Source organism: Dromaius novaehollandiae, chromosome 36 (assembly GCF_036370855.1).
Source record: "Dromaius novaehollandiae isolate bDroNov1 chromosome 36, bDroNov1.hap1, whole genome shotgun sequence".
Classification (NCBI taxonomy): domain Eukaryota; kingdom Metazoa; phylum Chordata; class Aves; order Casuariiformes; family Dromaiidae; genus Dromaius; species Dromaius novaehollandiae.
This window is the reverse complement of record NC_088135.1, coordinates 948,644-972,933: the sequence shown is the minus strand read 5'-3', so window position 1 is coordinate 972,933 and position 24,290 is coordinate 948,644. Positions and strand designations below refer to the sequence as shown.

General features: G+C 68.8%; 2 protein-coding genes and 1 long non-coding RNA gene across 3 annotated transcripts in view; all 3 read left to right on the top strand.

Annotated features, from left to right (window-relative positions):
- Nucleotides 1–977: 977 nt before the first annotated feature.
- On the top strand, nucleotides 978–1,523 carry LOC135325338 (uncharacterized). The gene is made up of 2 exons (XR_010386406.1): nucleotides 978–1,130; nucleotides 1,421–1,523. It is a non-coding gene; the product is annotated as an uncharacterized LOC135325338 (long non-coding RNA).
- A 222-nt stretch (nucleotides 1,524–1,745) lies between these two features.
- Nucleotides 1,746–7,597, top strand: CCNB1IP1 (cyclin B1 interacting protein 1). The gene is made up of 4 exons (XM_064503323.1): nucleotides 1,746–1,895; nucleotides 3,053–3,354; nucleotides 5,516–5,819; nucleotides 7,388–7,597. Exons 2-4 carry the CDS (start codon nucleotides 3,058–3,060, stop codon nucleotides 7,540–7,542), a joined length of 756 nt encoding a protein of 251 aa, XP_064359393.1. The 5' UTR covers nucleotides 1,746–1,895; nucleotides 3,053–3,057; the 3' UTR covers nucleotides 7,543–7,597.
- Nucleotides 7,598–7,965: 368 nt separating this feature from the next.
- Nucleotides 7,966–24,290, top strand: part of LOC135325337 (tetratricopeptide repeat protein 5-like) — a 37,187-nt gene continuing 20,862 nt past the window's right edge. Inside the window, exons 1-6 of the mRNA XM_064503310.1 lie at nucleotides 7,966–8,137; nucleotides 8,693–8,903; nucleotides 11,353–11,564; nucleotides 18,564–18,699; nucleotides 20,583–20,674; nucleotides 23,087–23,143. Coding sequence (XP_064359380.1) covers nucleotides 8,024–8,137; nucleotides 8,693–8,903; nucleotides 11,353–11,564; nucleotides 18,564–18,699; nucleotides 20,583–20,674; nucleotides 23,087–23,143 — 822 coding nt within the window. The 5' untranslated portion in view covers nucleotides 7,966–8,023. The remainder of the gene's footprint in view (nucleotides 8,138–8,692; nucleotides 8,904–11,352; nucleotides 11,565–18,563; nucleotides 18,700–20,582; nucleotides 20,675–23,086; nucleotides 23,144–24,290) is intronic.

Genomic DNA, 24,290 nt, shown 5'->3' with positions numbered 1-24,290 from the left:
ACGCCCCCCCTTCGGATCTGCGCTGTCTACTGCCTTGGTGTCCTGCGCGTTGTGGCCACGCCCCCTCTGGGCGGCAGGCCACGCCCCCTCTCGGCGGCAGGTCACGCCCCCCCGAGGCCACGCCCACCCCGGCGAGGAAGCCCGCCCCCCCCTTCGGATCTGCGCTGTCTACTGCCTTGTTGTCCTGTGCGTTGTGGCCACGCCCCCTTTCGGCGGCAGGCCACGCCCCTCTCAGCAAGCAAGCTGGTTTGGGTGGCAGGCCACGCCCCCTTTCGGCGGCAAGCCACGCCCACTTCCAGCGGCAACACGGCCCCTTTCGGCGGCAGCCCGAGTGCTTCGTGCAAGCAGGCCACGCCCCCTTTCGGCGGCAGGCCACGCCCACTTCCAGCGGCAGAACACGGGCCTGTCTCGGTGGCAGGCCACGCCCCCTTTCGGCGGCAGGCCACGCCCCATGTCGGCACCAAAGCAGCGTGTTTCTGCGGCAGGCCACGCCCCTTCTCGGCGGCAGGCCACGCCCCCTCCGCTGGGTAATAAAGGCTGGTTCTCTCCCCAGTCTCTGTTGATTCATTTTGGGGGGGGGAGTGTCTGGGGAGGCCACGCCCACCAGCAAGCCACGCCCACCTCGGCTCATTCCCCCTAATGGTACATGGCAAGCCCCGCCCACCTCAGCGCCCACCCCAGTGCTGGGGGGGGTGGGCTCCTCTGAAGCCCCGCCCCCTTCAGCTGCCACTCGCCAATGGCAGCGCTCGGTCTCCAGCAAGCTCCGCCCCCTCCCTGGGCTTCTTCCCCAGGGCTTGGCCCTCTAAGCCCCGCCCCCTTGCAAACCACGCCCCCGGCAGGGCTCTGGCTTGTGTTCCCCGCGGGTTAATTTGCATAACCCCGCCCCCTCCCGCCGCCAAAGCGCGCAGCGTCGCAGCCAATGGGAGCGCGCAGATTTGCATACGGCGCCAAAGGGAAGGCGCCTGGAGGGAGGGGGGAGGGAATGGCCCACGTGGGCCCGCCCCCGCGCGCCGACCAATGGGGCCGCGCCGACGTCACGCGCGCCGCTCCCCTTCCCCCGGGCGCTCGGCCGCCATTTCAGTGCGCGCCGCGGCGGCGGCGGGAGCGGAGCAGCAGCGTTGGCCGCGCAGGTAACGCTCCCCCCTGCCTTCCCGCAACCCCCCTGTCCCCACGCGGGGGGCGACCCGCGTTCCCCCCGCCGCCGCGAGCCGTGGGCGCCGGGGTTTGGCGGCGTCGCAGAGCAACACCGCGCGGCTTTTCCTTCACTCGCCCGGCCGCGGCGAGGCCGCCGCTCCCGGCGGGGGCCGGGGCGAATTTTGCGGGGTCGCACAAGCGCTGAGGAGCCGGAGCCGGAGCCGGAGCCGGCGGCGCTTTGGGCGCTGCCGCCGCTTCCCATTTCCCTCCTTTCCCCCCCCTTCAGGTGCGGCCCGCGGCGGCGCTGAGGCGGAACCATCCTCTCCGGCGCGGCGGAGCGACGAGCGGAACTCACCTTTTTTCCAATAAATTCCTAATTTTTTAACCGATTTTGCCGTTTTTCTGCCTTCTTTTGGCCGCTTTTATTCCGCTTTTCCCTCCCTACCCCCCCCACCGCGATGGTTCGTTCCGCTTCGCCTCAGGGTTTGGGCGGGAAGAGCCGTTACAGGGTGGCGCATGCGCAGAGCGGGGTGGGGCAGCGGCCGGGGGGGGGGGGGCGCATGCGCACAGGGCGGCGCGGGGGGGGGGTGAGGCGCGCCGAGGGCGGGAAGCGCCGCGGCGGCGCCTGCGCAGTAGCCGCCGGCGCTTTCCCGCCTTTTCGCTGTGAGGAGAGAAGCGCGGCGCCTCCGCGACGAGGGCGCCGAGGAAGCGGCAGCGCCTTCGCCGCCGCTTTTGCTGCTTCCCCCCTGCTCTGCGCTGAGGTAGGGCGGCTGCCTTCAGCCCCACGGCGGCCACCTCGAGCCCCACAGCGGCCATTTTGAGCCCCACGGCGGCCGCCTCGAGCCCCCCACATTGGTTATGCGTCCCCGGCCCATCTCACCCCACGGCGCCCGCCTTGAGCCCCACATTAGTCACCCTTTCCCCACCCATTTCGCCCCATGGCAGCTACCTTGAGCCCCACAGCGGCCATTTTGAGCCCCACAGCAGCCGCTTTGAGCCCCACAGCAGCCGCTTTGAGCCCCACAGCAGCCATTTTGAGCCCTATGGCAGCTGCCTTGGGCCCCCCACATTGGTCGTGCGTCCCCAGCCCATCTCCCCCCACGGTGCCCGCTTTGAGCCCCACATCACTCACCCTTTCCCCACCCATCTTGCGCCATGGCGGCCACATTGAGCCCCACAGCAGCCATTTTGAGCCCCACAGCAGCCGCTTTGAGCCCCACAGCAGCCATTTTGAGCCCTATGGCAGCTGCCTTGGGCCCCCCACATTGGTCGTGCGTCCCCAGCCCATCTCCCCCCACGGTGCCCGCTTTGAGCCCCACATTACTGACCCTTTCCCCACCCATCTTGCCCCATGGCGGCCACCTTGAGCCCCACAGCAGCCATTTTGAGCCCCACAGCACCCGCCTCGAGCCCCCCACATTGGTTACGCTCCCCTGGCCCATCTCCCCCCACGGCGCCTGCCTTGAGCCCCACATTACTGACCCTTTCCCCACCCATCTCACCCCATGGCAGCCACCTTTAGCCCCATGGCGGCCATTTTGAGCCCCACAGCAGCCATTTTGAGCCCCACAGCACCCGCCTCGAGCCCCCCACATTGGTCATGCGTCCCCAGTCCATCTCCCCCCACGGCGGCCACCTTGACCCCACATTACTCACCCTTTCCCCACCCATTTCGCCCCATGGTGGCCAGCTTGAGTCCCATAGCAGGCATTTTGAGCCCCACAGTGGCCATTTTGAGCCGCACAGCGGCCATTTTGAGCCCTACAGCACCCGCCTTGGGCCCCCCACATTGATCCCACCCGTCTCCCCCCACGGCGCCCCACATCCCTCACCCTCCCCCCACCCCGTCTCGCCCCACGGCGCCCGCCCTGACCCCCCCCCGGGGGGGGGGCCACCCCCCGCCGCGCCCTCTCGGCAGCCGCCATGGCGCTGTGCGAGGACCTGCTGCTGTGCAACTACCGCAAGTGCCGGGCCAAGCTGGGGGGCTACGCCTGGGTGACGGCCTGCTCGCACGTCTTCTGCGACCCCCACGGCAGCGGCGAGTTCAGCCGCTCGCCCGCCATCTGCCCGGCCTGCGGCAGCGCCCTGGCCGGCAAGCTGGACATCGTGCGCACCGAGCTCAGCCCCTCGGAGGAGTACAAGGCCATGGTGCTGGCCGGCCTGCGGCCCGAGGTGGTGCTCGACATCAGCTCCCGCGCCCTGGCCTTCTGGAGCTACCAGGTGAGCCGCCGCGGCCATCTTGTGCCCTCCTGCTTCTCCGTCCCGTTGTCCGTTTTGTGCCCTTCTTCCTCCCGGCAGCCGTTTTGTGCCCTTTTTCTCCCTCCAGGCGGCCGTTTTGTGACCTTTCCCCTCCCGGTGGCCATTTTGTGCCCTTCTTCTCCCTCCCAGCGGCCATTTTGTGCCCTTTTTCTTTTTCCCATTGTTCGTTTTGTGCCCTTCTTCTTCCTCCCGGCGGCCGTTTTGTGCCCTTTTTCCTGCTGTCCATTTTGTGCCCCTCTTCTTCCTCCCAGTGGCCATTTTGTGCCCTTGTTCTTTCTCCCGTGGCCATTTTGTGCCCTTCTTCTCCCTCCCAGCAGCCATTTTGTGCCCTTTTTCTTTTTCCCATTGTTCGTTTTGTGCCCTTCTTCTTCCTCCCGGCGGCCGTTTTGTGCCCTTTTTCCTGCTGTCCATTTTGTGCCCTTCTTCTTCCTCCCAGTGGCCATTTTGTGCCCTTGTTCTTTCTCCCGTGGCCATTTTGTGCCCTTCTTCTCCCTCCCAGCAGCCATTTTGTGCCCTTTTTCTTTTTCCCATTGTTCGTTTTGTGCCCTTCTTCTTCCTCCCGGCGGCCGTTTTGTGCCCTTTTTCCTGCTGTCCATTTTGTGCCCCTCTTCTTCCTCCCAGTGGCCATTTTGTGCCCTTGTTCTTTCTCCCGTGGCCATTTTGTGCCCTTCTTCTCCCTCCCAGCAGCCATTTTGTGCCCTTTTTCTTTTTCCCATTGTTCGTTTTGTGCCCTTCTTCTTCCTCCCGGCGGCCGTTTTGTGCCCTTTTTCCTGCTGTCCATTTTGTGCCCTTCTTCTTCCTCCCGGCGGCCGTTTTGTGCCCTTTTTCCTGCTGTCCATTTTGTGCCCTTCTTCTTCCTCCCAGTGGCCATTTTGTGCCCTTGTTCTTTCTCCCGTGGCCATTTTGTGCCCTTCTTCTTCCTCCCAGTGGCCATTTTGTGCCCTTGTTCTTTCTCCCGTGGCCATTTTGTGCCCTTCTTCTCCTTCCTGGCAGCCGTTTTGTGCCCTTCTTCTTTCTCCTGGCATCTATTTTGTGCCTTTCTTTCTTCTGGCGTCCATTTTGTACTCTTCTTTTTCTTCCCAGCGTCCATTTTGTGCCCTTCTTCTTTCTCCCGTTGTCCATTTTGTGCCCTTCTTCTTCCTCCTGGCCTCCATTTTGTGCCCTTCTCCCTCCCCGTGGCCATTTTGTGTCCTTTTTCCTCGCGGTGCCCATTTTGCGCCCTTCTTCTTCCTCCCAGCGTCTATTTTGTGCCCTTCTTCCTCGTGGCGGCCATTTTGTGCCCTTCTTCTTCCTCCCGGCGTCCGTTTTGTGCCCTTCTTCCTCCCGGTGGCCATTTTCTGCCCTTCTTCTTTCTCCCAGTGTCCATTTTGTCCCCTTCTTTCTCCCGGCAGCCATTTTGTGCCCTTCGTCTTCCTCCTGGTGTCCATTTTGTGCCCTTCTTGCTCCTGCTGTCCCTTTTCTGCCTTTGTTCTTTCTCCCAGTGGCCATTTTGTGCCCTTCTTCTTCCTCACGTTGTCCGTTTTGTGCCCTTCTTTCTCGCGGCGTCCATCTTGTGCCCTCCTTCTTCCTCCTGTCAGCCATTTTGTACCCTTCTTCTTCCTCACGTTGTCCGTTTTGTGCCCTTCTTTCTCGCGGCGTCCATCTTGTGCCCTCCTTCTTCCTCCCGGCGGCCATTTTGTACCCTTCTTCCTCCTGGCCTCCATTTCGTGTTCTCCTTCCTCCTCCCGTTGTCCATTTTGTGCCTTTCTTTTTGCTCCCGTTGTCCATTTTGCACCCTTCGTCTTCCTCCCGGCCTCCATTTTGTCCCGTTCTTCCTCCCAGTGGCCGTTTTGTGCCCTTCTTCTTCCTCCCGGCGGCCATTTTGTGCCCCCCTTCTTTCTCCCGTTGTGCTTTTTGCGCCCTTCTTCCTCCCGGCGGCCATTTTGCACCCTTCGTCTTCCTCCCGGCCTCCATTTTGTCCCGTTCTTCCTCCCAGTGGCCGTTTTGCGCCGTTCTTCGTCCTCCCAGTGTCCATTTTGCACCCTTCTTCCTCCTCCCGGCGGCCATTTTGCGCCCTTCTTCCTCCCGGCGGCCATTTTGCGCCCTCCTTCCCCGCCCCCTCGCCCCGCCGTCCCTTTTGCAGGTGCAGCAGGAGCGGCTCTACCAGGAGTACGCCTTCGGGCAGGCGGAGGGGCGGCTGCGGCAAGCGGAGCGGGCCTGCGCCCAGCGGCTGCAGGGCAAGGAGGCGGAGGCGGCGGCGCTGCGCAGCGAGGTGGCGGCGCTGAAGCGGCTGCTGGAGGAGTACCAGGGCAAGTTCAGCGCCCTCTCCGAGCGCCTGCTGGAGCGCAACCGCCAGTACCAGCGGCTGCAGGGCCTCTACGACGGGCTGCGCCTCCGCAACGTGGCCGCCGCCGGGCGCGAGCTGCCCGCCGCCGGCCTGCCCGCCGGTGAGGAGGCGGCGCCGCGCGGCGCGGGGAAGGGGCAAGATGGCCGCCGGCGGGGAAGGGGGGAGATGGCCGCCGCGGGGAAGGAAGGACTGTGGAGAAGGAGAGGGCGGTGGCTGTGGGGAAGGGGCAAGATGGCCGCCGTTGGGCAAGGGGGAGTGTAGAGAAGAAGATGGCTGCCGGTGGGGAGAGGGCAAGATGGCCGTCACGGGGAAGGGGGACTGTGGAGAAAGAGAAGATGGTTGCTGTGAGGAAGGGGCAAGATGGCCGCCGGTGGGGAAGGGGGGAGATGGCCGCCGCGGGGAAGGAAGGACTGTGGAGAAGGAGAGGGCGGTGGCTGTGGGGAAGGGGCAAGATGGCCGCCGTTGGGCAAGGGGGAGTGTAGAGAAGAAGATGGCTGCCGTGGGGAGAGGGCAAGATGGCCGCCACGGGGAAGGGGGACTGTGGAGAAAGAGAAGATGGTTGCTGTGAGGAAGGGGCAAGATGGCCGCCATGGGGAAGGGGCAAGATGGCTGCCGTGGGGAAGGGCAAGATGGCCGCCGTGGGGAAAAGGAACTGTGGAGGTGGAGAAGGAGAAGATGGCTGCTGCGGGGTAGAGGGAAAATGGCTGCCGTAGGGAAGGGGCAAGATGGCTGCCATGGGTCATGGGCAAGATGGCCGCCGTAGGGAGGGGGCAAGATGGCCGCCATGGGAAGGGCAAGATGGCTGCCACGGGGAAGGGACAAGATGGCTGCCACCATGGGCAACATGGCCGCTGGGGGAAGGGAAGATGGCTGCCGCCACGGGGAAGGGGTAAGATGGCTGCCGCGGTAGTGGGTGGGCTGGCAGTCGCAGTGGGTAAGATGGCGGCCTCCGTGGAGGAGGGGTAACATGGCGGCCACCATGACGGGGGCTACAGTGGCAGCCGCCATGACGGTACGATGGTGGCCACCATGGGTAAGATGGTGGCCACCGTGGCAGGGGTTAAGATGGTGGCCACCATGGTGGGGGCTACAATGGTGGCCGACATGTTGGGGGGGGGGGGGGACAATGGTGGCTGCCATATTGGGGGGAGAACAATGGTGGCCGCCATGTCAGGGGGTAAGATGGCGGCCACCATGGCGGTAGGTCCAATGGCAGCCGCCATTTTGGGGGGGGTAAGATGGCGGCCGCCATTTTGGCGGGTCACAAAGGTGGCTGCCATGTCGGGGGGGGGTACAATGGGGGCCACCGTGGTGGTAGGTCCAATGGTGGCCGCCATGTTGGGGGGGGTACAATGGGGGCCACCATGGTGGTAGGTCCAATGGTGGCCGCCATGTTGGGGGGGGTACAATGGGGGCCACCATGGTGGTAGGTCCAATGGTGGCTGCCATGTTGGGGGGGGTACAATGGGGGCCGCCATGGTGGTAGGTCCAATGGTGGCCGCCATGTTGGGGGGGTACAATGGGGGCCACCATGGTGGTAGGTCCAATGGTGGCCGCCATGTTGGGGGGGGTACAATGGCGGCCACCATGGCGGTAGGTCGCATGGTGGCTGCCATGTGTGGGGGGGGTAAGATGGCGGCCGGTGACGCGTGTCCCCCCCCCCAACAGGCGCGGTCACCGTGGCGACGCCGCCGGGCGCCCTGGGCCCCCTCTTCGGGGCCTCCCCCCCCCCCGCGGGGGGCGGCGGCTTCTTCCCCTTCGGCTCCCCGGGGGGGGGCGAGCCGGCCCCGCCCCCCGGCTGCCCCGCCCCCCGCCGCCGCTAGGGGGCGGGGCCGCACGGAGGGGGGGGTCACGTGCACGTGTGGGTCACGTGAGCGCGGAGAGGGGGGCGGGGGCATGGGGGAGGGGGCGGGGCCAGGGAGGGAGGGGGCGGGGCCAGATGGGGAGGGCGGGGAATGGAGGGGGCGGGGACCGGGGGAGGGAGGGGGCGGAGTCAGGGAGGGAGGGAGGGGGCGGGGCCCGGCGGGGAGGGCGGGAAGCGGGGGGGGGGGGGCGAAAGCGGCGCTGCGCGCGCAGCCGGCGGGGAGGGGGCGGGGCCTAGCGGAGGGGCGGGGCCCGGCGGGGAGGGCGGGAAGCGGAGGGGGCGGGGCCCGGGCGGGAGGGGGCGGGGCCAGAGCGCTGGCAGCCGGCGGTGTGGGGGGGGGGGGGGCGGGACCGGGCTGCGCGCGCAGCCGGTGGGGGGGGGGCGGCGCGGCGGAAGGGGCGGGGCGGGGCCGGGCGGAAGGGGCGGGGCCCGGCGCAGTCATGGCGGCGGCGGCGGAGCCGGAGCCCCCGGCGGCGGCGGCGGCGGCGGAGGCGGCGGCGGGGGAGGAGGAGGATGAAGGCGACGGTGACGCCGAGGCGCTGCGGGTGCTCGAGGTGGGGGCGGCGCCGGCCCGGACGCCTGGGCCCCTCGGGGAGGGGGGAGGGAGCAGCCCCGGACGCCTGGGCCCTTTGGGGGGGGAGGGAGGGAGCCCCGGACGCCTGGGCCCTTTAGTGGGGGGGGGGAGGGAGCCCCGGACGCCTGGGCCCCTCAGTGAGGGGGGGGAGGGAGCAGCCCCGGACGCCTGGGCCCTTTGGGGGGGGGAGGGAAGCAGTCCTGGACGCCTGGGCCCTTTAGTTGGGGGGGGAGGGAAGCAGTCCCGGATACCTGGGCCCTTTGGAGGGGGGAGGGAGCCTCGGACGCCTGGGCCCTTTGTGGAGGGAGCAGTCCCGGACGCCTGGGCCCTTGGGAGGGGGGAGGGAGCCCCGGACGCCTGGGCCCTTTAGTGGGAGGGGGAGGGAGCCCCGGACGCCTGGGCCCTTTGGTGGGAGGGGGAGGGAAGCAGTCCCGGACGCCTGGGCCCTTTGGGGGAGGGGGAACCCCGGACGCCTGGGCCCCTCGGAGAGTGGGGAGCCGCCCCGGACGCCTGGGCCCCTCCGTTCCCCCCTCAGGAGCTGGTGGCGGAGCTCTACCGCTTCCGGGACCGGCTGCGGGGCGGCGACGGCGGTCGCCACGGCGACGGTCACCGCGGCGACGGCGACCCCGGCGACGGTGACGGGGACCCCGGCGACGGTCGCCGTGGCGACGGGGGCCCCGGCGACGCCGAGGCGCTGCTGGAGGAGGAGGTGGAGCGGACGCTGCGGCGCATGGAGCAGGTGCAAGGTGCGGCCCACGATGCACCGGGGCTTCCCGGGGTGCTCTGGGGTGGCCCATGATGCCCCGGGGCTTCCCATGATGCACCAGGGCGGCCCACAGTGCCCCGGGATGGAGGCCCCGCCCCCCCAGCGGGCTTCCCATGATGCCCTGGGGCAGCCCACAGTGCCCTGGGGTGGAGATCTTGCTCCTCAGGGGGCTTCCCATGATGCTCTGGGGCAGCCCATGGTGCTCTGGGGCTTCCCATGATGCTCTGGGGCAGCCTATGATGCCCTGGGGCTTCCCATGATGCCCCGGGGCAGCGATCCTGCTCCCTGGTGAGCTTCCCATGATGCCCTGGGGCAGCCCATGGTGCCCTGGGGTGGAGGTCCCGCCCCCCCAGCAGGCTTCCCATGACACTTTGGGGCAGCCCATGATGCTTTGGGGTAGCCCATGATGCTCTGGGGCTTCCCATGATGCCCCGGGGCAGCGATCCTGCTTCCTGGTGAGCTTCCCATGATGCCCTGGAGCAGCCCACGGTGCCCTGGGATGGAGGTCCTGCCCCCCAGCAGGCTTCCCATGATGCTTTGGGGCAGCCTATGATGCCTTGGGGTTTCCCATGATGCCCCGGGGCAGCAATCCTGCTCCCTGGTGAGCTTCCCATGATGCCCTGGGGCAGCCCACGGTGCCCTGGGGTGGAGGTCTTGCCCCTCAGGGGGTTTCCCATGATGCTCTGGGGCAGCCTATGATGCGCTGGGGTTTCCCATGATGCTTTGGGGCAGCCCATGATGCTCTGGGGCTTCCCATGATGCCCCGGGGCAGCAATCCTGCTCCCTGGTGAGCTTCCCATGATGCCCTGGGGCAGCCCACGGTGCCCCGGGATGGAGGTTCTGCCCTCCAGCAGGCTTCCCATGATGCTCTGGGGCAGCCTATGATGCTCTGGGGCTTCCCACAATGCTCTGGGGTGGCTCACGGTGCCCTGGGGCTTCCCATGATGCCCTGGGGCAGCGATCCTGCTCCCTGGTGAGCCTCCCATGATGCCCTGGGGCAGCCCATGATGCCCTGGGGCAACCCATGGTGCCCTGGGGTGGAGGTCCTGCCCCCCCAGCAGGCTTCCCATGATGCTCTGGGGCAGCCCATGATGCCCTGGGGCTTCCAATGATGCTCTGGGGTAGCCTATGATGCCCTGGGCCTTCCCATGATGCCCCGGGGCAGCAATCCTGCTCCCTGGTGAGCTTCCCATGATGCCCCGGGGCAGCAATCCTGCTCCCTGGTGAGCTTCCCATGATGCCCTGGGGCAGCCCATGATACCCTCGGGCTTCCCATGATGCCCCAGGGTGTCCCATGGTGCCACGGGATGGAGGTCCAGCCCCCCAGGGGGCTTCCCATGATGCTCTGGGGCAGCCCATGATGTTTTGGGGTGGCCCAGGATGCACCGGGGTTTCCCATGATGCACTGGGCCAGCGATCCTGCCCCACGGCAAGCCTCCCACGATGCCCTGGGGTGGCCCGTGATGCTCTGGGGTGGAGGTCCCGCTTCCTGGTGGGCTTCCCATGATGCTCTGGGGCTCAGGTCCCACCCCCCACGGCCGCCATCCCATGATGCACTGGGGCGGGGGGGGCTCTGTCCCCACGGTGCCCCACTCTATGGGTCCTGGGGGGCTCCGTGGGGCACCAGGACCCCCCCCGGCTCCCATCCTGCCCCACTCTATGGGTCTTAGGGGGCTCCGGGGGGCCCCGTGGGTCGCTGTGGGTCGCCGTGGGGCACCGGGACCCCTCTGGGCCGCATCCTGCTCCCCTCCATGGGTCCAGACCTGGATCTATGGGTCCTATCCTGCCCCACTCTATGGGTCTTAGGGGGCTCGGGGGGGCTCCGTGGGTCGCTGTGGGTCGCCGTGGGGCACCGGGACCCCTCTGGGCCGCATCCTGCTCCCCTCCATGGGTCCAGGCCTGGATCTATGGGTCCCATCCTGCCCCACTCTATGGGTCTTAGGGGGCTCGGGGGGGCTCCGTGGGTCGCTGTGGGTCGCCGTGGGGCACCGGGACCCCTCTGGGCCGCATCCTGCTCCCCTCCATGGGTCCAGGCCTGGATCTATGGGTCCCATCTTGCCCCACTCTATGGGTCCAGGGGCCAGACCTGGATCTATGGGTCCCATCTTGCCCCACTCTATGGGTCCAGGGGCCAGGGCTGGATCTATGGGTCCCATCTTGCCCCACTCTGTGGGTCCAGGGGCCAGGGCTGGATCTATGGGTCCCATCTTGCCCCACTCTATGGGTCTTAGGGGGCTCGGGGGGGCTCGGGGGGGCTCCGTGGGTCGCTGTGGGTCGCCGTGGGGCACCGGGACCCCTCTGGGCCGCATCCTGCTCCCCTCCATGGGTCCAGGCCTGGATCTATGGGTCCCATGCTACCCTATTCTATGGGTCTTTGGGGGCACTGTGGGTCGCCGTGGGTCACGCTAACTTATGGGTCTGCCCCACAGTGTCGCCGGGGGCGCGGGGCCAGGCGCTGGTGCTGCGGGCCCGGGCGCTGAGCGCCGTGGGGCGCCCCGATGCGCGGGCCGAGGCGGCGCTGGGCCGGGCGCTGAAGCTGGCGCCGGGGCTGCCCGAGGCCTGGACGCGGCTCGGCGAGGCGGCGTGGCGGCGCGGCGACCCACGGCGGGCCCAGGCCTGCTTCGCCGGGGCTCTCCGGCACGTGAGTGACGCTATGGGGCGCGCCGTGGGGCTGGGGGAGCCGCCGTGGGGCTGGGAGTGACGGGGGCCGCGTGTGGGGCTGGGGGAGGTAGGGGTTGGTGGCGGCGCGGCGACCCACGGCGGGCCCAGGCCTGCTTCGCCGGGGCTCTCCGGCACGTGAGTGACGCTATGGGGCGCGCCGTGGGGCTGGGGGAGCCGCCGTGGGGCTGGGAGTGACGGGGGCCGCGTGTGGGGCTGGGGGAGGTAGGGGTTGGTGGCGGCGCGGCGACCCACGGCGGGCCCAGGCCTGCTTCGCCGGGGCTCTGCGGCACGTGAGTGACGCTATGGGGCGCGCCGTGGGGCTGGGGGAGCCGCCGTGGGGCTGGGGGACACGTGTGGGGCTGGGGGAGGTAGGGGTTGGTGGCGGCGCGGCGACCCACGGCGGGCCCAGGCCTGCTTCGCCGGGGCCCTGCGGCACGTGAGTGAGGCTATGGGGCGCGCCGTGGGGCTGGGGGAGCCGCCATGGGGCTGGGGGACGCGTGTGGGGCTGGGGGAGGCGGGGGACGGTGGCGGTGCGGCGACCCACGGCGGGCCCAGGCCTGCTTTGCCGGGGCTCTCCGGCACGTGAGTGACGCTATGGGGCGCGCCGTGGGGCTGGGGGAGCCGCCGTGGGGCTGGGGGACACGTGTGGGGCTGGGGGAGGCGAGGCAGCGTGGCGGCGCGGCGACCCACGGCGGGCCCAGGCCTGCTTCGCCGGGGCTCTCCAGCACGTGAGTGACGCTATGGGGCGTGCCGTGGGGCTGGGGGAGCCGCCGTGGGGCTGGGGGACACGTGTGGGGCTGGGGGAGATGCTGTGGGGCTGGGGGGGACACATGTGGGGCTGGGAGACACGTGGGGCTGGGGAGGTGTGTGGGGAATGTGTGGGGCTGGGGGACACACCATGGGCCTGGGGGGCACATGTGGGGCTGGGGGCGACGCCGTGGGGCTGGGGGACACGTGTGGGGCTGGGAGGGATGTGTGGGGCGCCGTGGGGCTGGGGGAGCCGCCGTGGGGCTGGGGGAGCCGCCGTGGGGCTGGGAGCGACGGGAGCCGTGTGTGGGGCTGGGGGATGGAGTAGGGAACGTGTGGGGCTGGGGGTTATGGGGGGAAGCTGTGGGGCTGGGGGGGACGTGTGGGGCAGATGTGGGTCTCAGGGGAGCTGTGGGGCACTTGTGGGGCTGGGGAGAGCCGTGTGGGGCTGGGGGGGGTCATGGGACGTGTGTGGGGCTGGGGGAGATGCGGTGGGGTTGGGGGGGACACGTGTGGGGCTGGGGGGGACATGTGGGGCACGATGGGGTGCATATGGGGCTGGAGAACACGTGGGTCTGGGGGAGATGCTGTGGGGCTGGGGGGAACGTGTGGGGCTGGGAGACACATGTGGGGCTGGGGAGGTGTGTGGGGAATGTGTGGGGCTGGGGGACACATGTGGGGCTGGGGGCGACGCCGTGGGGCTGGGGGACACGTGTGGGGCTGGGAGGGATGTGTGGGGCGCCGTGGGGCTGGGGGAGCCGCTGTGGGGCTGGGAGCGATGGGAGCCACGTGTGGGGCTGGGGGAGGCGGGGGACGGTGGCGGCGCGGCGACCCACGGCGGGCCCAGGCCTGCTTCGCCGGGGCTCTGCGGCACGTGAGTGACGCTATGGGGCGCGCCGTGGGGCTGGGGGAGCCGCCGTGGGGCTGGGGGACACGTGTGGGGCTGGGGGAGGCGGGGGACGGTGGCGGTGCTGTGACCCACGGCGGGCCCAGGCCTGCTTCGCCGGGGCTCTCCGGCACGTGAGTGACGCTATGGGGCGCGCCGTGGGGCTGGGGGAGCCGCCGTGGGGCTGGGGGACGCGTGTGGGGCTGGGGGAGGCGAGGCGGCGTGGCGGCGCGGCGACCCACGGCGGGCCCAGGCCTGCTTCGCCGGGGCTCTGCGGCACGTGAGTGACGCTATGGGGCGCGCCGTGGGGCTGGGGGAGCCGCCGTGGGGCTGGGGGACGCGTGTGGGGCTGGGGGAGGCGAGGCGGCGTGGCGGCGCGGCGACCCACGGCGGGCCCAGGCCTGCTTCGCCGGGGCTCTCCGGCACGTGAGTGACGCTATGGGGCGCGCCGTGGGGCTGGGGGAGCCGCCGTGGGGCTGGGGGACACGTGTGGGGCTGGGGGAGGCGGGGGACGTGTGTGGGGCTGGGGGAGATGCAGTGGGGCTGGGGGGAACGTGTGGGGCTGGGAGACACATGTGGGGCTGGGGAGGTGTGTGGGGAATGTGTGGGGCTGGGGGGCACATGTGGGGCTGGGGGCGATGCCGTGGGGCTGGGGGACACGTGTGGGGCTGGGCGGGATGTGTGGGGCGCTGTGGGGCTGGGGGAGCCGCTGTGGGGCTGGGGGAGCCGCCGTGGGGCTGGGAGCGACGGGAGCCGTGTGTGGGGCTGGGGGATGGAGTAGGGAACGTGTGGGGCTGGGGGTTATGGGAGGACGCTGTGGGGCTGGGGGGGACGTGTGGGGCAGATGTGGGTCTCAGGGGAGCTGTGGGGCACTTGTGGGGCTGGGGAGAGCCGTGTGGGGCTGGGGGGGGTCATGGGACGTGTGTGGGGCTGGGGGAGATGCTGTGGGGCTGGGGGGGACACGTGTGGGGCTGGGAGACACATGTGGGGCTGGGGAGGTGTGTGGGGAATGTGTGGGGCCGGGGGACACATGCGGGGCTGGGGGCGACGCCGTGGGGCTGGGGGACACGTGTGGGGCTGGGAGGGATGGGAGCCACGTGTGGGGCTGGGGGAGGCGGGGGACGGTGGCGGCGCGGCGACCCACGGCGGGCCCAGGCCTGCTTCGCCGGGGCTCTCCGGCACGTGAGTGACGCTATGGGGCGCGCCGTGGGGCTGGGGGAGCCGCCGTGGGGCTGGGAGTGACGGGGGCCGCGTGTGGGGCTGGGGGAGGTAGGGGTTGGTGGCGGCGCGGCGACCCACGGCGGGCCCAGGCCTGCTTCGCCGGGGCTCTCCGGCACGTGAGTGACGCTATGGGGCGCGCCGTGGGGCTGGGGGAGCCGCCGTGGGGCTGGGGGACACGTGTGGGGCTGGGGGAGGCGGGGGACGGTGGCGGCGCGGCGACCCACGGCGGGCCCAGGCCTGCTTCGCCGGGGCCCTGCGGCATGTGAGTGACGCTATGGGGCGCGCCGTGGGGCTGGGGGAGCCGCCGTGGGGCTGGGGGACGCGTGTGGGGCTGGGGGAGGCGGGGGACGGTGGCGGCGCGGCGACCCACGGCGGGCCCAGGCCTGCTTCGCCGGGGCTCTCCGGCACGTGAGTGACGCTATGGGGCGCGCCGTGGGGCTGGGGGAGCCGCCATGGGGCTGGGAGCGACGGGGCACACGTGTGGGGCTGGGGGAGGCGGGGATTGGTGGCGGTGCGGCGACCCACGGCGGGCCCAGGCCTGCTTCGCCGGGGCCCTCCGGCACGTGAGTGACGCTATGGGGCGCGCCGTGGGGCTGGGGGAGCCGCCGTGGGGCTGGGGGACACATGTGGGGCTGGGGGAGATGCTGTGGGGCTGGGGGGACATGTGGGGCTGGGGGAATATGTGGGGCTGGGGAGGTGTGTGGGGAATGTGTGGGGCCGGGGGACACATGTGGGGCTGGGGGCGATGCCATGGGGCTGGGGGACACATGTGGGGCTGAGGGGGGATGTGTGGGGCGCCGTGGGGCTGGGGGAGCCGCCGTGGGGCTGGGGGACACGTGTGGGGCTGGGGGAGGCGGGGGACGGTGGCGGCGCGGCGACCCACGGCGGGCCCAGGCCTGCTTCGCCGGGGCCCTGCGGCACGTGAGTGACGCTATGGGGCGCGCCGTGGGGCTGGGGGAGCCGCCGTGGGGCTGGGGGACACGTGTGGGGCTGGGGGAGATGCTGTGCGGCTGGGGGGGACGTGTGGGGAATGTGTGGGGCTGGGGGGCACATGTGGGGCTGGGGGCAACGCCGTGGGGCTGGGGGACACGTGTGGGGCTGGGAGGGATATGTGGGGTGCCGTGGGGCTGGGAGCGAGAGGAGCCGTGTGTGGGGCTGGGGGTTATGGGGGGAAGCTGTGGGGCTGGGGGGGACGTGTGGGGCAGATGTGGGTCTCAGGGGAGCTGTGGGGCACTTGTGGGGCTGGGGAGAGCCGTGTGGGGCTGGGGGGAGTTGTGGGACGTGTGTGGGGCTGGGGGAGATGCAGTGGGGCTGGGGGGGACACGTGTGGGGCTGGGAGACACATGTGGGGCTGGGGGCGATGCTGTGGGGCTGGGGGGGACACGTGTGGGGCTGGGAGACACATGTGGGGCTGGGGAGGTGTGTGGGGGATGTGTGGGGCTGGGGGACACACCATGGGGCTGGGGGGCACATGCGGGGCTGGGGGCGATGCCGTGGGGCTGGGGGACACGTGTGGGGCTGGGGGGGACGTGTGGGGCGCCGTGGGGCTGGGGGCGATGCCGTGGGGCTGGGGGACACGTGTGGGGCTGGGGGGGACGTGTGGGGCGCCGTGGGGCTGGGGGCGATGCCGTGGGGCTGGGGGACACGTGTGGGGCTGGGGGGGACGTGTGGGGCGCCGTGGGGCTGGGGGAGCCGCCGTGGGGCTGGGGGAGCCGCCGTGGGGCTGGGAGCGACGGGAGCAGTGTGTGGGGCTGGGGGATGGAGTAGGGAACGTGTGGCGCTGGGGGTTATGGGGGGAAGCTGTGGGGCTGGGGGGGACGTGTGGGGCAGATGTGGGTCTCAGGGGAGCTGTGGGGCACTTGTGGGGCTGGGGAGAGCCGTGGGGGGCTGGGGGGGGTCATGGGACGTGTGTGGGGCTGGGGGAGATGCAGTGGGGTTGGGGGGGACACGTGTGGGGCTGGGAGACACATGTGGGGCTGGGGGAGATGCTGTGGGGCTGGGGGACACATGTGGGGCTGGGGAGGTGTGTGGGGGATGTGTGGGGCTGGGGGACACACCATGGGGCTGGGGGGCACATGTGGGGCTGGGGGCGACGCCGTGGGGCTGGGGGACACGTGTGGGGCTGAGGGGGGATGTGTGGGGCGCCGTGGGGCTGGGGGAGCCGCCGTGGGGCTGGAAGCAACGGGGGCCGCGTGTGGGGCTGGGGGATGGAGTAGGGAACGTGTGGGGCTGGGGGTTATGGGGGAAACTGTGGGGTTGGGGGGGACGTGTGGGGCTCAGGGGAGCTGTGGGGCACTTGTGGGGCTGGGGAGAGCCGTGGGGGGCTGGGGGGGGTCATGGGACGTGTGTGGGGCTGGGGGAGATGCGGTGGGGCTGGGGGGGACATGTGGGGCACGATGGGGTGTATATGGGGCTGGAGAACACATGTGGGGCTGGGGGCGATGCCGTGGGGCTGGGGGACACGTGTGGGGCTGGGAGGGATGTGTGGGGCGCCGTGGGGCTGGGGGAGCCGCCGTGGGGCTGGGGGCGACGGGACACGTGTGTGGGGCTGGGGGGGGACCTGTGGGGCTGGGGAACATGTGTGGGTCGCAGTGAGAGTCTGGCAGGGCTTCACATGTCCTTAGCATGTCCTTAGCATGCGCTCAGTTCCCCTTAGCATGTTCTTAGCGTGTGCTTAGCATGTTACAGGCCCCAGACACGGAGGCACCGCGATGCCCGTTCACGCGCTGCACCAGGCAGCTCCGCGTGCCCTCAGCTCCCTTTAGCATGTCCTTAGCATGTCCTTAGCATGTTTTAGTATGTTTTTAGCATGTTTTAGTATGTTCTTAGCATGTTTTAGCATGTTTTTAGCGTGTTTTGGTGTGTTTCAGGGCCGGGACAAGGAGACGCTGCGGTGCCTGTCGATGGCACTGCGCCAGGCAGCTCCGTGCGCACTCAGCTCCCTTTAGCGTGTCCTTAGCGTGTCCTTAGCGTGTTTTAGTATGTCCTTAGCATGTTTTAGCATGTTTTTAGCATGTTTTTGGTGTGTTTCAGGGCCGGGACAAGGAGACGCTGCGGTGCCTGTCGATGGCACTGCGCCAGGCAGCTCCGTGCGCACTCAGCTCCCTTTAGCGTGTCCTTAGCGTGTCCTTAGCGTGTTTTAGTATGTCCTTAGCATGTTTTAGCATGTTTTTAGCATGTTTTTGGTGTGTTTCAGGGCCGGGACAAGGAGACGCTGCGGTGCCTGTCGATGGCACTGCGCCAGGCAGCTCCGTGCGCACTCAGCTCCCTTTAGCGTGTCCTTAGCGTGTCCTTAGCGTGTTTTAGTATGTCCTTAGCATGTTTTAGCATGTTTTTAGCATGTTTTTGGTGTGTTTCAGGGCCGGGACAAGGAGACGCTGCGGTGCCTGTCGATGGCACTGCGCCAGGCAGCTCCGTGCGCACTCAGCTCCCTTTAGCGTGTCCTTAGCATGTCCTTAGCATGTTTTAGCATGCCCTTAGTGTGTTCTTAGCATGTTCTTGACGTGTTTCAGGGCCGGGACAGGGAGATGCTGCGGTGCCCATCCACGGCGCTGCGCCAGGCAGCTCCGTGCGCACTCAGCTCTATTTAGCGTGTCCTTAGCGTGTCCTTGGCATGTTTTAGCATGCCCTTAGTGTGCTCTTAGCATGTTCTTGGCGTGTTTCAGGGCCGGGACAGGGAGATGCTGCGGTGCCCATCCACGGCGCTGCGCCGGGCAGCTCCACATGCGCTCGGCTGCCTTTAGCATGTCCTTAGCATGTCCTTAGCATGTTTTAGCATGTTCTTAGCATGTTTTTAGTATGTTCTTGGCGTGTTTCAGGGCCCGGACAAGGAGACGCTGCGGTGCCTGTCGATGGCACTGCGCCAGGCAGCTCCGTGCGCACTCAGCTCCCTTTAGCGTGTCCTTAGCATGTCCTTAGCATGTCCTTAGCGTGTCCTTAACATGTTTTAGCATGCCCTTAGTGTGTTCTTAGCATGTTCTTGGCATGTTTCAGGGCCGGGACAGGGAGATGCTGCAGTGCCCATCCACGGCGCTGCGCCGGGCAGCTCCACATGCGCTCGGCTCCCGTTAGCGTGCCCTTAGCATGTCGTTAGCATGTGCTTAACATGTTCTTGGCGTGTTGTAGGGCCCGGACAAGGAGGCGCTGCGGTGCCTGTCGATGGCGCTGCGGCAGGCGGGCCGGGGCCCCGGCGCCGTGCGGGAGAGCGTGGAACACGCCAAGGCCGCCGTGCGCCTCGACCCCGCCGACGGCCGCTCCTGGTGTGAGTCACGCGGGGCGCGGGGGGGGCCTTAGCGTGTGCGCCGGGCCCTTAGCGTGTGCTGGCGTGTGCTGAGGGCCTTAAGCGTGTGTTGAGGGCCTTAAGCGGGTGCTGGCGGGTGTGAGATGCTCTTAGCGTGTGCTCAGAGCTCCTGGCATGTCTTGGCGTGTGCTCAGGGCTGTTAGCGTGTGCTAGTGCGTGTGAGATGCTCTTAGCGTGTGCTCAGAGCTCCCGGCATGTCTTGGCGTGTGCTCAGGGCTCTTGGCATGTGCTAGTGCGTGTGAGATGCTCTTAGCGTGTGCTCAGAGCTCCTGGCATGTCTTGGCGTGTGCTCAGGGCTCTTGGCATGTGCTAGTGCGTGTGAGATGCTCTTAGCGTGTGCTGAGGGCCCTTAGCGTGTGCTGGCGTGTGTAAGGTGCTCTTAGCATGTGCTGAGAGCTCTTGGCGTGTGCTGGGGGCTCCTGGCGTGTGCTGAGGGCCCTTAGCGTGTGCTGGCGTGTGTGGGATGCTCTTGGCATGTGCTGGCATGTGCTGAGGGCCTTTAGCGTGTGCTGGCACGTGTGGGATGCTCTTGGCGTGTCCTAGTATGTGTTGAGTGGCTTTGGCGTGTGCTGAGCACTTTTAGCGTGTGCTGGTGTGTGTGTCATGTTCTTGGCATGTCCTGGCGTGTGCTGAGAGCTCCTGGCGTGTGCTGAGAGCCTTTAGCGTGTGCTGGCGTGTGCAGGATGCTCTTAACATGTGCTGAGGTCTTTTAGCGTGTGTTGGTGTGTGTGGGATGCTCTTGGCGTGCGTTGGCGTGTGCTGAGTGCCTTTAGCATGTGTTGTGTGCTTTTAGCGTGTGCTGGCATGTGCGGGATGCTCTTAGCGTGTGCTGGCGTGTGTTGAGAGCGCTTAGCATGTACTGAGAGCCTTTAGCGTGTGCTGGCATGTGTGCGATGCTCTTGGCATGTGTTAGCGTGTCCCTTAACGTGTGTTAGCGTGTCCTGGAGTCCCTTGGCGTGTGGGGGGGGCATCCATGTGTCCTGGATCCCCTTAGCGTGTCCTGGATCCCCTTAGCGTGTCCTGGGCCCCCTTGGCGTGTGTCGGGGCCCCTTGGCGTGTGCGGGGGGCCCTCGGCACAAGCGGGGGGACGCCGGGGCCCCTTAGCGTGTCGTTAGCGTGTCGCTAGCACGTGCCAGCAGTACTCAACGCGCTTTGGCGTGCCTTAGCGTGTGCTGGGCCCCCTTAGCGTGTCCTGGGCCCCCTTAGCGTGTGCCGGGGCCCCTTGGCGTGTGCCGGGGCCCCTTGGCGTGTGCGGGGGGCCCTTGGCACAAGCGGGGGGACGCCGGGGCCCCTTAGCGTGTCGTTAGCGTGTCGCTAGCACGTGCAAGCAGCACTCAACGCGCTTTGGCGTGCCTTGGCGTGTCCTGGGTGCCCTTAGCGTGTCCTGGGCCCCCTTAGCGTGTCTTGGGCCCCCTTAGCGTGTGCGGGGGGCCCTCGGCACAAGCGGGGGGACGCCGGGGCCCCTTAGCGTGTCGTTAGCGTGTCGCTAGCACGTGCCGGCAGCACTCAATGCGCTTTGGCGTGCCCTTAGCGTGTCCTGGGTGCCCTTAGCGTGTCCTGGGCCCCCTTAGCGTGTCCTGGGCCCCCTTAGCGTGTGCCGGGGCCCCTTGGCATGTGCGGGGGGCCCTCAGCACAAGCGGGGGGACGCCGGGGCCCCTTAGCGTGTCATTAGCGTGTCGCTAGCACGTGCAGGCAGCACTCAACGCGCTTTGGCGTGCCTTAGCGTGTCCTGGGCCCCCTTGGCGTGTCCTGGGCCCCCTTAGCGTGTGCCGGGGCCCCTTGGCGTGGGCGGGGGGACGCCGGGGCCCCTTGGCGTGTGCTTAGCGTGTCGCTGGCGTGTGCAGACGTGCTGGGCAACGCCTACGTGTCGCTGTTCTTCGCCTGCGGCCAGAGCCCCGAGGCGGCGCGCCGGGCCCTCGGCGCCTACGCCCAGGCCGTGAGCTGTGGGGTGGCTATGGGGCAGCTGTGGGGCTGGGGGGGCCCTATGGGGTGCTATGGGGTGCTATGGGGGCTATGGGGCTGCTATGGGCTGCTATGGGGTGTTGTGGGGCTGCTATGGGGCAGCTATGGGGCTGGGGGGGCTATGGGGGGCTGTGGGGTGTTGTGGGGCTGCTATGGGGCAGCTATGGGGCAGCTATGGGGCTGGGGGGTCTTTATGGCGGCCTATGGGGCTGCTATGGGCTGCTATGGGGTGTTGTGGGGCTGCTATGGGGCAGCTATGGGGCTGGGGGGGCCCTATGGGGGGCTATGGGGGGCTATGGGGTGTTGTGGGGCGGCTATGGGGCTGGGGGGGCTCTATGGGGGGGCTATGGGGCTCTGGGAAGCCCTATGGGGGACTATGGGTCGCTATGGGGCAGCTGTGGGGCTGGGGGTCCCTATGGGGGGGCTATGGGGGACCTATGGGGCTCAGGGAAGCCCTATGGGGGACTATGGGTCGCTATGGGGCAGCTATGGGGCTGGGGGGGCCCTATGGGGCGCTATGGGGTGCTATGGGGTGTTGTGGGGCTGCTATGGGGCAGCTATGGGGCTGGGGGGGCCCTATGGGGGGGCTATGGGGGGCTATGGGGTGTTGTGGGGCGGCTATGGGGCTGGGGGGGCTCTATGGGGGGGCTATGGGGCTCTGGGAAGCCCTATGGGGGACTATGGGTCGCTATGGGGCAGCTGTGGGGCTGGGGGGCCCTATGGGGGGGCTATGGGGGTCTTATGGGGTGTAATGGGGGGGTTATGGGGTGTTATGGGGCTGCTATGGGGCAGCTATGGGGCTGGGGGGGCTCTATGGGGGGCTATGGGGGGCTATGGGGTGTTGTGGGGCTGCTATGGGGCTGCTATGGGGCAGCTATGGGGCTGGGGGGTCTTTATGGGGGCCTATGGGGCTGCTATGGGGTGTTGTGGGGCTGCTATGGGGCAGCTATGGGGCTGGGGGGCCTCTATGGGGGGCTATGGGGTGTTGTGGGGCTGCTATGGGGCAGCTATGGGGCTGGGGGGGCCCTATGGGGGACTATGGGGCTCCGGGAAGCCCTATGGGGGACTATGGGTCGCTATGGGGCAGCTGTGGGGCTGGGGGGCCCTATGGGGGGGCTGTGGGGGGCTATGGGGTGTTGTGGGGCAGCTATGGGGCAGCTATGGGGCAGCTGTGGGGCTGGGGGGTCTCTATGGGGTGCTGTGGGGTGCTATGGGGGCTATGGGGCTGCTATGGGCTGCTATGGGGTGTTGTGGGGCTGCTATGGGGCTGGGGGGGCCCTATGGGGGGGCTATGGGGTGTTGTGGGGCTGCTATGGGGCAGCTGTGGGGCTGGGGGGTTCCTATGGGGGGGCTATGGGGGGCCTATGGGGCTCAGGGAAGTCCTATGGGGGACTATGGGTCGCTATGGGGCAGCTATGGGGCTGGGGGGGCCCTATGGGGGGCCCTGTGGGGGGGCTATGGGGTGTTGTGGGGCTGCTATGGGGCAGCTATGGGGCTGGGGGGGCCCTATGGGGGGGCTGTGGGGGGCTATGGGGTGTTGTGGGGCTGCTATGGGGCAGCTATGGGGCAGCTATGGGGCTGGGGGGTCTTTATGGGGGCCTATGGGGCTGCTATGGGCTGCTATGGGGTGTTGGGCTGCTATGGGGCAGCTATGGGGCTGGGGGGGCCCTATGGGGGGGCTATGGGGTGCTATGGGGTTTTGTGGGGCAGCTATGGGGCAGCTATGGGGCTGGGGGGCCCTATGGGGGGGCTATGGGGGGTTATGGGGTGTTGTGGGGCTGCTATGGGGCAGTTATGGGGCTGGGGGGGCCCTATGGGGGGGCTATGGGGTGTTGTGGGGCTGCTATGGGGCAGCTATGGGGCTGGGGGGTCTCTATGGGGGGCTATGGGGTGCTATGGGGGGTTATGGGGTGTTGTGGGGCTGCTATGGGGCAGCTATGGGGCTGGGGGGTCCCTATGGGGGGCTATGGGGCTGGGGGGTGCTATGGGGCAGCTATGGGGCTGGGGGTCCCTATGGGGTGCTATGGGGCTGGGGGGTGCTATGGGGCAGCTATGGGGCTGGGGGCTCCCTGTGGGGCGCTATGGGGCTGGGGGGTGCTATGGGGTGCTATGGGGCTGGGGGGTGCTATGGGGCAGCTATGGGGCTGGGGGGTGCTATGGGGCGCTATGGGGCTGGGGGGTGCTATGGGGGCTATGGGGCTGGGGGTTCTCTATGGGGCGCTATGGGGCTGGGGGGTCCCTATGGGGGGCTATGGGGCTGGGGGGTGCTATGGGGCAGCTATGGGGCTGGGGGGTCTCTATGGGGGGCTATGGGGCTGGGGGGTGCTATGGGGCGCTATGGGGCCGGCCGCGCCGTGGGGCTGACGCCCCCTTCCCCCCCCCCCAGGAGAAGGTGGATCCGGAGGCGGCCAAGAACCCGGACCTGCACCTCAACCGGGCCACGGTGGGCGGCGCCGTGGGGCAGGGAGGGTGCTGTGGGGCGGGGGGGTGCTATGGGGCAGGGAGGGTGCTATGGGGCAGGGAGGGTGTTGTGGGGCAGGGGGGTGCTATGGGGCAGGGAGGGTGCTATGGGGCAGGGAGGGTGCTGTGGGGCTGGGGGAGACATGGGGCAGGGAGGGTGCTGTGGGGCAGGGCGGTGCTGTGGGGTGGGGCGGTGCTGTGGGGCAGGGGGGAGATATGGGGTGGGGGGAGATATGGGGCAGGGAGGGTGCTGTGGGGCAGGGAGGGTGCTGTGGGGCAGGGGGGTGCTATGGGGCAGGGGGGGATGCCGTGGGGCAGGGAGGGTGCTGTGGGGCGGGGGAGATGCCGTGGGGTGGGCGGCGCCGTGGGGCAGGGCGGTGCTGTGGGGCGGGGGGGTGCCGTGGGGCAGGGAGGCTGCTATGGGGCAGGGCGGTGCTATGTGGTGGGGGGGTCGCTATGGGGCAGGGCAGTGCTGTGGGGCGGGGGGGTGCCGTGGGGCAGGGAGGGTGCTGTGGGGCGGGGGAGATGCTGTGGGGTGGTGGGGTGCCAAGGGGCAGGGCGGTGCTATGTGGCGGGGGGGGATGCCGTGGGGCAGGGCGGTGCTGTGGGGCGGGGGGTGCTGTGGGGTGGGGGGGTGCTGTGGGGCAGGGTGGTGCTATGGGGCGGGGGGGTGCTATGGGGCAGGGAGGGTGCTGTGGGGCAGGGGGGTGCTATGGGGCAGGGGGAGATGCTATGGGGCAGGGGGAGATGCTGTGGGGCAGGGAGGGATGCTATGGGGCAGGGGAGGTGCCGTGGGGCAGAGCAGATGTTATGGGGCGGGGGGTCACTATGGGGCAGGGGGAGGTGCTATGGGGCAGAGGAGGTGCTATGGGGCAGAGCAGATGCTATGGGGCAGGAGGGAGGCCGTGGGGTGGGAGGGCGCCGTGGGGCAGGGGGATGCCGTGGGGCAGGCAGGGAGGCTGTGGAGGCCGTGTGGGCGGAGCCAGGGGCCGTGTGGGCGGAGCTAGAGGCAGTGTGGGCGGGGCCAGGGCTCCCAGAAGCCCTCAGGACCCCGGTGCGGGCAGCCAGGAGCCGAGTGGGCGGAGCCAGGGGCCGGGTGGGCGGGGCCAAGGGCTCAGTGGGCGGAGCCA